Below are 14582 nucleotides of genomic sequence, written 5' to 3'. Positions count from 1 at the left end.
TGGGGTTATATCCGACTCTGTGGGTACTCGAATGTATGTGGTGCAGTTAGCTGACGGTCGAATATGGCGGCGCCACATAGATCAGTTAAGGAGACGTTGGGCTAGGGACAGCGCTGACTCTCCGACGGCTGAATCCCCTGATGTCGAGTGGACACCCCCAGAGCAGGCGGTGAGTACCGAAAGGCCCGGTACTGTCCCCGAGTCAGGGCAGAACCCTGTGTGCGGGGCTGAAATCCCAGTCGAGTCTGTGCCTGATCCAGGCTGTAGTGAACCCCACTCTGACCCACAACCTTGTCTGCCCGTGGTGCCTGCACCGCTCCGCAGGTCCCAGCGTTCGCGGCAAATGCCGACTTATCTGAAGGACTATGAGTGTAAATACTGTTGGAATAACTGATGTACAAAGGTTGATTGCATGTTTGTAAATAATAAAACAATTGGGATGATGGCTTAACTTAGGGGGGAGGAATTGTAATGTATTGAAATGATTACATGAATCACCTCATAGGACTCCCATGTTAAGCTTCGAGCCAGGCCAGGGCTCCTCTGAGCGAACTTCCTATTGGTCGCTTCGTAACAGCGACCAATCAGAACGATACCATTCCCTAGGAGGGAAAGACTCCCATTGGTCCTTAACTAAGCAATCTCATTGGTTGTTAATTGTAAATAGGCGTGGCTACATTAGCCCGGTTATGTTTAAAAGGAGCATAAGCTCCCACTGTTTCTTGTTCTGGTTTCTTACTGAGTTGAGTGCTTGTTCGTTACTTCCAATAAAGCTGAATCACTTGCTGAATCACTCTAAGAGTCCTTTGTTAGTGCGATCTAACAATTCCCCACTCCTGCACTTGCAGCTGCTGGATGATCTTGGGCAAGCCATAGTTCTGTCAGAGCTGTTCTCTCAAGTTCTGGAAAGAGCTCTCTCAGCCCCACGTACCTCACAAAGTGTCTGTTGTGTGGAGGGGAAGGGAAAGACATTTGTAAGGCGCTCTGAGACTCCGAGTGAAAGGTGGGATATCAATCCAATCTCTTCTCTTCAGCTCTATGAAAAAAGCCCACAGGAAAAAAACCCTCAGTTATAAATGCTCACAGGACAAAAGCCCACATGGAAAAAAAGCCCATACACCAAAAAGCCCACACAGAAAGAAGCCATTTTCCACATGGGCTTTTTTCCTGTGAGCATTTATATATTTATTTATTTATTTATGTATATTTACATTTATATCCCGCCCTACCCCGAAGGCTCAGGGCAGCTAACAGGGGCACAACGTGCCGAGTTAAAACAATACATATAATTTAAAAACAATAAATTACAATAAAATATAAACAACTTACAGCAAATTTCCAACAAGAAGGGAAGATCTTAACCTCACATAGCTACCGACATCGCTATGCTGCCATCTTGCTTGTTGGGCTTTGGATTTATTTATGACTTTTGGGTTTTTTCTCTGGGTTTTTTTCACATTGGCTTTTTTCATGTGGGCTTTTTTCTGGTCACCCTTCTCTCTATAACCCCCTGCACTAATTCCTTACTGGTCTCCCATCCATGTTCTGACCAGGGCTGTCAGTTAGCTAAAACATCTTCAGAATACCATCTTGGTTTTATGATTCGGAGTGAGTATCGGAGCACCGAAAACTTATTTTTACTCATTTTAATTAACTGTAATACTTGTATTATTGTATTTTATACTCCTTTTATTGTTACAATTTGGCATTTTGCCCTCGTTAGCCACCCTGAGCCTTTCGGGAGGGCGGGATACAAATCCAAAGAATAAATAAATAAAATAAAATAAATGCTTAAGCTTCCAAGATCTGATGAGATCTGGCTAGCTTGGCCATCCAGGTCAGGGCTTGAGTCAGCCACTGCATCACAACCTACCAGTGTTTGATGCAAGTTCAAGACAGACAAAACCCAGTTGCATTTCACTGCAGTTATAAAAAATTTCCCCCTGGACCTTTCAAAGGAGATTTTGCAGTTAAACTGGGGAAGCGGCGTGGCCAAAAGGCTTCCACTCTTTCATCACAATGTGTTTTCCGTCTCTCTCCTGTGTCTGTGAAGTGGATAGACTTGATGTTTGAACTTCCGGCGGAGAATTGTGTGAGAGACATACTTGATGAGGGGCTCAGTGCTCAAGGGAGAGACAACGTAGCAATGGTGTATTTGAACTTGGAAAAACGACTCTGTGTCACGGGCATGCTGCTATCTCAGCCAAAGCAGACACAAAGGACATTGTGGGCCATCGGTTAAAGATGGGTCGCCTGGATGCGCCGTCGGTGAGCTTTGTGGCCGAGCGGGGATTTGAACCGTGTATTCCCAGTCCAGTGTATGAACTGCTACACTCAACCAGTGTTCCTTCTAAGCTGAGTTAGTGTGAGCTAGCTCACAGTTTTATAGCCCCTGGCTCACACATTTTTGTCTTAGCTCAGGAAGGGGATGGCTCCAGAGCAAACTAAATCTATGCAGTAGCCCAATCGCTCGCTCACCACTTTAACGCCAGTAGCTCACAAAGTAGAATTTTTGCTCACAAGACTCCACAGCTTAGAGGGGACATTGCTAGGGCTGCCAAGTCCCCCTGGGGGGCGGAAATCCCCCCGCCGCAGAGGCCCGTTCCCCGACGCCGGGGAATCGGGCCCCAGGGGGAACCCCGCCCCAGTGTGCATGTCACAGGGAAGTGACGTTATGACGCCGGGCATGCTGGGGGCGGGGCCATGGCCATACAAGGGAAAACTCTATGGTTTTCCCTTGTATGGTCGTGGTCCTGCCCCCAGTGTGCCCGGCATCATGACGTCACTTCCCTGTGACGTGCACACTGGGGCGCGCTTTGCACGCGCACGCACCGGGATAAGAACGGGAGTCCCCTGCCGGAAGGGTAAGTGCCACTTGGCAACCCTAGACATTGCACTCAACCCATTCTCAACTGGTTCGTGTGCTGAATTTGGGCTGGGAAGACGTGAGTCCAAATCTATGCTTGGTAGAAAACGTACTGGGTGACCATGGCCAGTCATTGCCTCCCAGCTTAAACCTACTCCACAGGATTGTTCTGAGGATAAAAAGTGCAGGAGAGGAAAAAACATGGAGGCTGCCCGGCGCTTTCTGGAGGAAAGGCAGGATACGAATGCAGCGGAGAAAAGAACGATCCCTCGCTTTGGTGTACCTCACTAGAAAAATGATCATGTCAACATGGCATATGCCGGTCTCTCGACTGATATGTGGCACATGAATGTTGCGCTTGGATTCCCGTGCATGTCAAATGTCTGCGTTTGCCACTCTCACGCGGCCCTCTGCCCAGGCATCTGTGAAATGTTTTATTTAGGATGGCATCTGACTGAATGTTTTATTTAGGACTGTGTTTGATTAAAGATGGTTTTATTCAGGACTGGGTTTGATTAGAGCAGTCCTAAACTGTGGTTTTAAGCTGTGTTTTTAAGCTGTGGTTTTAAATTGTGCTGGATCCTTCTGATGGCACCAGGTATTTTTGGCCACTGTGTAACAGAAGGTTGGACTGGATGGGCTACTGGCAGGGGTCATTTCGTAGAAAAAGAGGTGCAGGAGCTCATTAGCATAACTCATTTGCATATGTGACACCCCCTGACATCACCGGAAGTGTGTCAGAAGGCAACACCCACCACTCAGGTTCCACTGGACTGTTTTGGATTGCTAGCTATTGGGGGGGGGGGACACGCGCAGATCTGCCCTCGCAGAGGAGGGAGAGCTTGTACCTGAAGGCGGGATGGGGGGGTGCTCTGCAACTTACCTGGCTGCTTCTTGCTCCTCGTGGCCTAACTCAGGGCTGCTAGGAGCAGGGGGCGGGGCTTGTTGCATATGCCTGCCCTCTGGGCTCCTTACTGCCGGAGCTCCGCTCCTGTGTGCTCCGGCAGGAAATGACCCCTGGCCACTGGCCTGATCCAACATTGGCTTCTCTTATTCTTATGTTTTTAATGTTTTTTACGTAAGCTGTTTTATGTATATTAATAATATTGTAATCAGGGTTGCCATCCTCCAGGTGGGGCCTGGAGATCTCCTGGGTGACAAAAATCTGATCTCCAGGCGACAGAAAAGGGGTTCACCTGGAGAAAATGGCTGCTCTGGAGGGGGACTCGATGGCATCATACCCCACTGAGGTCCCTCCTCTCCCCAAGCCCCACCCTCCTCAGGCTCCACCCCCAAAATCTTCCCAACCCGGAGCTGGCAGCCCTAATTGTAAGCTGCCTTGAGTTCTGTAAGGAAGGAAGAAAGCTAATATTTTAAAATAAATCAATAATATGTTGATAGCAGAGCACTGAAGAATAAATTTGGGGGGAGAGTGAGAGGTTTTTCATTCATGAGGTGCCTCCTTTTCCTTGCCCAACCTGGATAGCCCAGGATAGCTAACCAGGGTTGGCCTTGGCTAGTATTTTGATGGGCCAGGAGGGGCAGGGCCTAGGCCGGCAGGGTGTAGAAATCTAATAAATCACATCAAATCAAGGGCAACCTCCAAGTAATACCAGGGCTGCGATGCAGAGGCAGGCAAGGGCAAGCCACCTCTGAAATGTCTCTTGCCTTTAAAAAACCAAGTCGATCTTGTCACCTAGTGGTGCGTAAGGCTAAAGAGCTAGAACTTGCGGCTGCCAGACAATCTTAGGATCTCCTGGCTATTCTACACACAACGGCATCCGATAATTAATTGATTAATGCCTTTTCCTTTCTGGCAGGAGCTAAAGGAGAAAATGACCGAGCTGATGCCCCTGATCCGTGTGCTGGACCAGTACAAGGCGGACACGCGTAGCATCGTGCAGCTGAAGGAGGAAGTGAGGAATCTCTCGGGCAGCCTGCTGCAGATCCAGGAGGAGATGGGCGCCTACGACTACGAGGAGCTCCAGCAGCGGGTGCTGGTCCTGGAGGCCCGCTTACACGCTTGCATGCAGAAGCTAGGTAGGAAACGCCACTGCTCCGGGCCTCTTTCCGTCTGGCTCAGAGGGCAAAGCTTTACAGCCGATTGGAAATACTGAAGCGCCGCCCTTCTGTCCAAAATAAGGATAGCATTTGTATAGTGCTTTAAAGTGCTCCAAGTGTTTCACGGACATTCTAATGTTGCAGTTTCTACACCAACCGTACAAGGTCGGTCGATGTTGTTGTCTCCATTATGCGGCGGTGGGGCTGAGACTAAGAACGTATGATTTGGAAAAGTGGCCAGCAAATACGTAACTAAAGAATAGGCTTGCATAAGGCCACCCGGCAAATTTTTTGTCCAAGGCAAGATTTAGACATGTAAGGTTGCCAGCCTCCAGGTAGGTAGAAAGAAAACAAACAACCGTAATGTTTTGTGCCAAAAAAAATCTTCACAGACTTGGTTTTCAACCTCCAGGTGGGGCCTGGAGATCTCCTGAAATTAGACTTTATCTCCAGACTACAGAGATCAGCTCCCCTGGAGGAAATGGCTGCTTTGGAGGGTGGACTCTATGGCGTTATACCCCACTAAGGTCCTGCCCCTCCCCAAACCCCTCCTTCCCCAAGCTCCATCACCAAAATCTCCAGGTATTTCATGATCCAGAGTTGGCAACCCTACAAATAGGGATTTTCCTGATTTGTAGCTCAGGCAGGACTTGAACCAGGGTCACCCTGATTCATAGCTCAGATAAGCCGTGAACCAGGATCTTCTAAATTTGTATCTCAGGAAAGATTTGAACGATGGGCTTGTAGGTTAGCGCTCGTGCTACATCAGCTATGGAGCAGCCCTCATGAAATCTTATAACAGTAAGAGAACATGGGTTTTAGAAATAATCACAGGCAACAACCATCATGCAGTTGCATTAGCACATCAAGCTGCCTTATACTCAGGGCTATTTTTGGGCAGGAACGCACAGGAACAGAGTTCCGGCTGGCTCCTGAGCTGGCCACGCCCAGCAGGAACTCATTAGCATAATAGGCCACACCCAACAGCAGAAACTTGTTAGGGTTGGCTACATTAGGGGTGTGTGGCCTAACATGCAAAGGGTTCCTGCTACAAAAAAAGCCCTGGGTTTTGACAACAAACAAGGTAAACAGAATAAGAAGCAAAAAGTGGGTGTGGCTGGATGACCACACTTCTGGTAACATGGGGGTGTGGCCTAATATGCTAATGAGCTGCTATGTCAGGGGTGTAGCATAATATGCTAATGAGTTTCTGCTGTTGGGTGTGGCATATTATGCTAATGAGTTGCTGCTGGGCTTTTTCTACAAAAAAAGGCCTGCTTATACTGAATCAGACCCTTCGTCCATCAAGTCGATGTCGCCTGCTAAAACTGGCAGCAGCTCACCAGTGTCTCAGGCTGAGGTCTTTCACATCACCTCCTGCCTGGTCCATCATGGTCAGTATTGCCTACTCAGACTGGCAGCATCTCTCCGGTGTCTCTGGCTGAGGTCTTTCACATTATCTGCAACCGATTCCTTAACTGGAGATGCTGGGGACTGAACCTGGGACCTTCTGAATGACTAGCAGATGCTCATAAGAACATAAGAGACGCCAATGTTGGATCAGGCCAAAGGCCCATCCAGTCCAACACTCTGTATCACACAGTGGCCAGAAATACCAGTGCCATCAGGAGGTCCAGCAGTGGGGCCAGGACATTAGAAGCCCTCCCACTGTTGACCCCCCCCCCCAAGCACCAAGAAGACAGAGCATCACTTGCCCCAGAGCCCCTATCTATACCTTGTGGATAATAGCCACTGATGGACCTTCTGCCCCGTGGCCCTTTCCTGACATATAAGTAAAGGTACAGGTTTCCCTTGCTCAAAAGCCAGTCGAATCCAACTCTAAGGGTGCGGTGCTCATCTCCGTTTCCAAGCCAAAGAGCCAGCGCTGTCCAAAGACGTTTCCGTGGTCATGTGGCTGGCATGACTAAATGCCAAGGCGCACGGAAAGCTGTTACCTTCCCACCGAAGCAGTACCTATTTATCTACTTGCAGTTTCTTGCTTTCGAACTGCTAGGTTGGCAGGCGCTGGGGCCAGAGACAGGAGCTCACTCTGACATGCGGCACTCGGGTCTCGAACTGCTGAACTACCGACTTTCCGGTCTGCAGTTCAATCGTATTCTCCAGACCTGAGAAAGCCTGTCTATCGTTACCATCTGCCACACTTCAGGAGGAGATGGATGACCACAACACTGGGCCTTTCATGTTGACTGAGGTTGTTTGGGCAGGTACATAGTCCAGGAGGTGCTCCTTAAGATTTTTAAGCCCCAGACCATTTACGGCTCTAGAGATCAAGAACTGTGCCTGGAAACAAAATTGCAAGCAACGAAGACGTAATTGGACCTCTATCCAGAATGAGGGGTTGATGAGGTGGTAGCATGGACTGCATTTTGAAACGTTAGACTCTCAAAGAGGTGATCCTGTGTGGCTGATCCCATGACTGCTCCCCCCCCTGTATTTTGCCACAGCTTCCATCATCAGCTTCCCCCCACCTCCCCTCCCTGTCTCTTTACGTTGGCTTCTGCATCAGGGAGAAGGTTCCTTCCCCTCCGCGGGCTCTTGGCTGTCTGTAGAGTGCTTCCAGTGCTCATTTAACACTTTGCCAGGCCCAGAGGATCGTTATTTTCTCCCCTTAATGGGAGCCACACACAAAAAGGCAGCCAGTGGCTACAAAAATGGCAAGAGGTGGAAAACAACAACAACTGTGTTTTGAGCACCAGCTGTTCTCTGGGGGGGGGGGATTGCTTTTCAGATAAGTGAATTGGTTGGAACAGTTTACTCACTCAATAAAGTGTAATCTCCCACCTTATGTATGCATATTTTTCAAGCATTGATCAAGTACTGACCAGCAGGGTTTTTATTTTTCCTTAACTGAAAAAGGCAGGGAATTAAGAAGAAGAGATTGGATTTATACCCCGCCCTTCACTACCCAAAGGAGTCTCAGAGCGGCTTACAAACTCCTTTCCCTTCCCCTCCCCACAACAGAGACCCCGTGAGGTACGTGGGGGCTGAGAGAGCTCTTGACAGAAACTGTTTGTTTTCGAGAACAGCTCTAACAGAACTATGGCTTGCCCAAGGTCATCCAGCAGCTGCGAGTGGAGAAGTGGGGAATCAAACCCAGTTCTCCCAGATTAGAGTCTGCGCACTTAACCACTACACCAAACTGGTGGTAAGTTCCGTTGCCTATGCATGGAGTGGCCAAATCCAGATCGGGAAATTCCTGGAGATTTGGGGGTGGAGCTTGGGGAGGAGCTAGGGGTGCCAGACCCCCCCCCCCCGGGGTGTGGGCTGGGGTCCCCCAGCTTCAGGCACTCCTTTCCCCCCAAAAAACAGGGAAGAGCACCGAAAATCAATGTGATGTCCCTACGTGACCCAGAAGGCACATTGCGTTTATTTTTAGTGATCCTCCCTGCTCCCAGTAAGTTCCCCTCCATCTCCCGCCAGCAGGTACGAGGGACCCGGCAACCCTAGGAAGGGAGGAACCTCATCAGGGTAACTAAAATGCTATACTGTCCACCCTCCAAAGCAGCCATTTTCTCCAGGGGATCCGTTGTGGTTACAGGAGATCTCCAGGCCCCACCTGGAGACTGGTAACCCCATCTACACAGCTTGCACTATATTGCTTTGGCCTTTTCTTCCACACACATGAAACCTGGAAGAGGAATCAGAATTGTTGCCTATGAGCAGGAGGTTAGTTATGCATTTATGTAATATGGGCAGACCGCCATGTATTAAAATATGGGCAAAAATATCCACATTTCCGACAAAGCTAAAAGAGCAGGAAAGAGAAAGGGCAGAGAGCATAAAACTGACAACTGAAGAATAGCATCTAAAATTAGAAAGCTTAAAGGTGTTCCCCTTGGCCATAGCTTTGCTGTGTTGAGAGCCAGTGTGGTGTAGTGGTTAAGAGTGGCGGACCAGTATCTGGAAGGCCTGGGTTCAAATCCCAGTTTGTGCCATGGATGCTCACTGGGTGACCTTGGGCCAGTCACACACTCTCAGCCTAACCTACCTCACAGGGTTGTTGTGAGAATAAAATGGGTCCCCATTGGGGAGAAAGGCGGGGTACAAATGAAGTTAATAATAAATAAGCCATTCCCAGGGGAATATAAATGGAGCAAGCTAAGTAGATGCTCTTAGTGATACTTTTTTCTGGGTTTGGGATTGCAAAATCCAAAATTGGAGCTCAGAATCCTAAATCTGGGGGGAGGGGTTTCTGAGGGAACATACCGGAACAGAGTTCCAGAACCTCTTCGACAAAATTCTTTTTTTAAATGTTTAAACGTTCATGAGTTTTCAGTATACAGAAAACTTCATTTCCCTCTTGAGAGTTCCAACGCCTCTTAAGAGAGAGAGAGAGAGAGAGAGAGAGAGAGAGAGAGAGAGAGAGAGAGAGAGAGAGAGAGAGAAAGAAAGAAAGAAAGAAAGAAAGAAAGAAAGAAAGAAAGAAAGAAAGAAAGAAAGAAAGAAAGAAAGAAAGAAAGGGGAAGGAAGGAAGGAAGGAAGGAAGGAAGGAAGGAAGGAAGGAAGGAAGGAAGGAAGGAAGGAAGGCCCTGCCTAAATCACAATTCTTGTGATTATCAGTGGGTTTTCTGAGGTGGTAGAAGTGGCCCTCCTTTGCAACAGCAATTCATCACAACAGCTGACGGGATACTGTCTCCTGTCTTTGCAAACTGATTATCTGGTTTGTAGATTAACCCCGCGGAGGGCTCGGCAACTCCCAGCTGCCGTTGAGTGGGTGGCAGTCCCTCCTCCTCCCTGCAATGGAGGCTGTAAAACCCTCGTGGGATGATGATCAGTGTCGGGGTTACAGCTGTCAGCTTGCCCGGCACTTTACAGGATTAAGTAAAAACCTGCCCTGATGTAAGCTTAGAAGACTTTAGGCAAATAAATAAATAAAAACATCAGAAAGGAAGAGTGGGGGGGGGGGGACACCTCTGGGCTGAAAATAGCAACACAAGCTCCGGCGATTGCTCCTGAGCCTAAATTCCATAGAATTTCAGCCCGCAATCTAGCAAAATTACAGTGTGGACCAGAGGCCGAGCAATAAAAGGGTGCCCCGACAATAGAGAACTGTAAATGTATCTAATCACGTTAAATGGAGGGGGACGCAGCATGGATCAGCCCTCTTCCCTGCGCCATTCTGTACTGTGAAAGAGGCTTCAGCCTTTCCTCTCTCCTCTTAGGGATTGTCAGTGGTCAGCAGAGCTTTTTTGAAATGTCTCTTTAGGTTTCCAGTATATTGACTTCCTCGCTTCACTTAGTACTGCCCTCTTTGGTCCCATAACCAGTGACCTGAAGGGAAAGAGAAGAGCCAGTGTACTGGAGAGGTTAGAGTGTCCAGATAGGACTTAGGAGATCCTTGTTCAAATCCCCACTCTGCCACAAAGCTTGGGCCAGTCACACACTTTCCACATTGCCTGCCTCACAGGGTTGTTGCATGTTGCCAACGGAGAGCTGGAGGGACAGAGACCTACCAGTATGGTGTCCCGTAACACTCTGATGTCAATTCCAGTTGCCTAACTGGGATTGAGATCCCTGCCTTGTGGGACAGTCTAGGATTTCCCTGAAACTCTATGGTAAACAGTATAGAGTTTCTGAGGATTCCTAGAGCAACCCGCAACACAGCGATGTCACTTCTGGTGATTCAGCTGGCAGTGACATTATGAGTCAGTCCCCCCCCCCCATTTCTCTGCTACTACTCTATCGAGTAGCATCAGGGGACCAAAGTAGAGGGTAAGAGGATGCCCACCAAAGCGGGCAAACTGGCCACTCTAGGTGGTTGAGAGAGGGAAAGTGGGGAAGAGAGACCCATGTAAACCACCCTAAACTTTCTGAAGGAAGGGCAGGGTACAAATGCACTAGGTGGGAAATATAGGGTTGGGACTTTATCCACTGAAGGCCCAAGATTCAATGGCTGACATCTCCAGGAACGGATATTATGAAGTACCTTTTTCTGCCTGAGATGCACAAGAACGTTTACCAAAGCATAGGCGTAGTCTTCGTGGGGGCGGCAGGGCTTCAGCCCCCGCCGAAATTTTCAGGAAAGTGCTCAGCCTCCCCCGGGAGCCACCCTTGCTCCTAGCACAGCAATGCCTCTGGCCCAGCCCCAGCGCCAGCCCCCCCCGGGAAATTGGAAAGTCTACACCCTTGCGTGACAGACAATGTGAGCTAAATGGACCAGTGTTCAAGACCTTGCCCCCTGCAACAAAGCCAAAGATCCAAGATGGAATCATCCTTCATAAGCGCTGGAGTTTCTTCAACAACATGTTACCCATACCCAGTGGCCCCCACCAACCAGGGTTGCCAGCTCTGGGTTGGGAAATACCTGGAAATTTGGGGGGTGGAACCTGAGCAGGGGGAGGTTTGAGGAAGGGAGGGACTTCAATGGGGTATGGTGCCATAGAGTCCACCCTCCCACGAGGCCATTTTCCTCCAGGTGAACTAATCTTAAGAACATAAGAGAAGCCAATGTTGGATCAGGCCAATGGCCCATCCAGTCCAACACTCTGTCACACAGTGGCCAAAAATACCAGGTGCCATCAGGAGGTCCAGCAGTGGGGCCAGGACACCAGAAGCCCTCCCACTCTTGCCCCCCAAGCACCAAGATGACAGAGCATCACTTGCCCCAGACCAAGAATTCCTACCTATACCTTGTGGCTAACAGCCACAGATGGATCTCTGCTCCATACGTTTATCCAATTCCCTCTTGAAGCCGTCCATGTTTGTAGCCACCACCACCTTCTGTGGCAGTGAATTCCATGTGTTAATCACTCTTTGGGTGAAGAAGTACTTCCTTTTATCTGTTCTAACCCAACCGCTCAGCAATTTCATTGAATGCCTACAAGTTCTTGTATTGTGAGAAAGGGAGAAAAGTACCTCTTTCTCTACCTGCTCTATCCCATGCATAATCTTGTAAACCTCGACCATGTCACCCCTCAGTCACCGTTTCTCCAAGCTAAAGAGCCCAAGCATTTTAACATTTCTTTATAGGGAAAGTGTTCCAACCCTTTTATAATTCTAGTTGCCCTTTTCTGCACTTTTTCCAAAGCTATAATATCCTTTTTGAGGTGTGGTGACCAGAACTGTACACAGTACTCCAAATGAGGTCACACCATCGATTTATACAGAAGCATTATGATACTGGCTGATTTGTTTTCAGTTTCCTTCCTAATAATCCCCAGCATAGTGTTGGCCTTTTTTATTGCAGTCGCACACTGTCTCGACATTTTCAGTGAGCTATCTACTACGGCTCCAAGATCTTTCTCTTGCTCAGTCTCCGCCAGTTAGACCCCCATCAACATGTATTTATAGTTAGGATTTTTGGCCCCAATGTGCATCACTTTGCACTTGGCCACACTGAACCCCATTTGCCCATCCTCGACAGATCCCTTTGGAGTGCCTCACAATTCTCCCTGGTTTTCACCACCCTGAACAACTTCGTGTCATCTGCAAATTTAGCCACTTCACTGCTTACTCCCAACTCCAAATCATTAATGAACAAGTTAAAAGGCTTCAGACCCAGTACTGATCCCTGCGGTACTCCACTGCTTACCACCCTCCATTGAAAAAATTGCCCATTTATACTCTCTCTCTGTTTCCTATTAATTAGCCAGTTTTTGATCTACAAGAGGACTTAGGGACCTTTGATGAGGAACTATATCAAAAGCTTCCTGGAAGTCAAGGCCACCTGGTTGAAGTCTCAGGAGATCTCCAGCCACCACCTGGAGGCTGGCAACCCTCCTGAAGGAAAGCGCACTCACCGGGGTTGTTGTGAAACCCACAGTCCTCTCTCGAGGATCCCTATAATGAGGGGGGAAGTCTCTGGCAGTTTGAAGTAGAACAGGCTGTGCAGAATGCTGCTGATTGGCTGGACACTGTGACGTCACAAAGCACCCTGCCTCCTTCTTCCGAGAGCAGATTCTCCAGTTAAAAACAAACCTGTGTGTGTTTTTAAAAATCAGCAGCTGTATGACTGAATCTGTACAAATACAAACGGTGCTTTAATAGGGTCGCGAGATCCCCCCCTGGCCATTCCCTGAGCTGTCTAGGGTTGCCAATCCCCAGGTGGCGTCTGGAGATATCCCACTATTACAACCAGGGGTCATTTCTTAGAAAAAGAGGTGCAGGAGCTCATTAGCATAACTTATTTCCATAACTTATTTGCATATGCCACACCCCCTGACATCACCGGAAGTGTGTCAGAAGGCAACGCCCACCGCTCAGGCTCCACTGGACAGTTTTGGATTGCTAGCTATGGGGGGACGGGGACGTGCAGATCTGTCCTCGCAGAGGAGGGAGAGCTTGTACCTGAATAAAACTTGGTCTTAAAGGTGCCACTGGACTGTTTTGGACCGGGCGGCCGGGGGGGGGGCTCTGTAACTTACCTGGCTGTTTCTTGCTCTGACTGAGGGCTGCTGGGAGCCGGGGGTGGGGTTTGTTGCATGTGCCCGCCCCCTGGGCTCTTTACTGCAGGAGCTCCGCTCCGGTTACAACTCATCTCCAAGCGACTGAGATCAGTTCTCCTGAAGGGTGGACGCTACGGCATTGTACCCTGCGGAGGTCTCTCCCCTCCCTAAACCCCACCCTCCTCAGGCTCCACCCCCGGAATCTCGAGCTATTTCCCAACCCAGAGCTGTCAACCCTAGCTGTGACCTGTGAGCCAAGAGCTCAGAGACTGCTTACCACGTAGGGATGCCAGCCTCCAGGTGGGACCTGGGGATCCCCTGGAATTATATCTGACCTCCAGATTATAGAGGTTAGTTCCCCTGGAGACAATGCAGGCTTTGGAGGGTGGACTCTATGGCACTGTATCTCACTGAGGTCCCTGTCCTTCCCAAACTGCATCCCTCAGTCTCCAGGAGTTTCCCCACCTGGAGCCGGCAACCCTAACCCCCCATCCCCTGCTGGTGGCCGGGGAGGGGGGACCTGGCAAGCCTGCTGCTTAGGTCCCTGAGAGTTTGGAAGAAAGAAATGAGCCCCTGGAAGATGTTTTACATACTTCCTTGCAGTGTCCAGGACTTGGATTTAAAAAAATAACGTTTCAAGGACAAGCTGAAAGCCCTCTGAAAAGCAGAAGCACTTTCTAACAAAAACTAAAGTGAAAATGAAACTTCGAGGTTGGTTTTGGCCCATGGCTAGTAAATAGGACTGCCAGGTCATCCCCCCCACCTACCCAATGGCAGGGAATGCGTAGGGTTGCCAGCCTCCAGGTGGGGCCTGGAGATCACTCGCTTTTACAACCAATCTCCTGGTGACAGAGATGAGCTCCCCCGGAGAAAATGGCTACTCCAAAAGGTGGACTCTGTGGGAGTGTCCCATGCCGAGGCCCCTCCCCTCCCCAAACCCCACCCTCTCCGGGACCCACCCCCAAAGCCTCCAGGTATTTTTCAGCCCAGATTTGGCAACCCTAGAATGGCATGGGGTAGGGTTGCCGGATTCAGGTTGGGAAACGGCTGGAGATTCTGTAGGGTTGCCAGGTCTGGGTTGGAAAGTACCTGGAGACTCTGGGGGTGGATCCAGGAGAGGGTGGGGTTTAGGGAGGGGAGGGGCCTCGGCATGGTCCAATGCCACAGAGTCCACCCTCCGGAGCAGCCATTTTCTCCAGGGGAGCTGATCTCTGTCAGGTGGAGATCAGTTGTAAAAGCGGGAGATCTCC

At 49.4% G+C, this 14582-nt stretch overlaps 1 protein-coding gene across 1 annotated transcript in view; it reads left to right on the top strand.

Annotated features, from left to right (window-relative positions):
• The window catches only part of OLFM2 (olfactomedin 2), a 319482-nt gene that overhangs the window by 270876 nt on the left and 34024 nt on the right, over positions 1-14582 (top strand). Inside the window, exon 4 of the mRNA XM_015410209.1 lies at positions 4687-4906. Coding sequence (XP_015265695.1) covers positions 4687-4906 — 220 coding nt within the window. The remainder of the gene's footprint in view (positions 1-4686; positions 4907-14582) is intronic.

Source organism: Gekko japonicus, unplaced genomic scaffold (genome assembly GCF_001447785.1).
Source record: "Gekko japonicus isolate JY-2015 unplaced genomic scaffold, Gekko_japonicus_V1.1 scaffold945, whole genome shotgun sequence".
NCBI lineage: Eukaryota > Metazoa > Chordata > Lepidosauria > Squamata > Gekkonidae > Gekko > Gekko japonicus.
The sequence above is the reverse complement of the archived record's forward strand: the minus strand, read 5'-3'. Positions and strand labels throughout refer to the sequence as shown.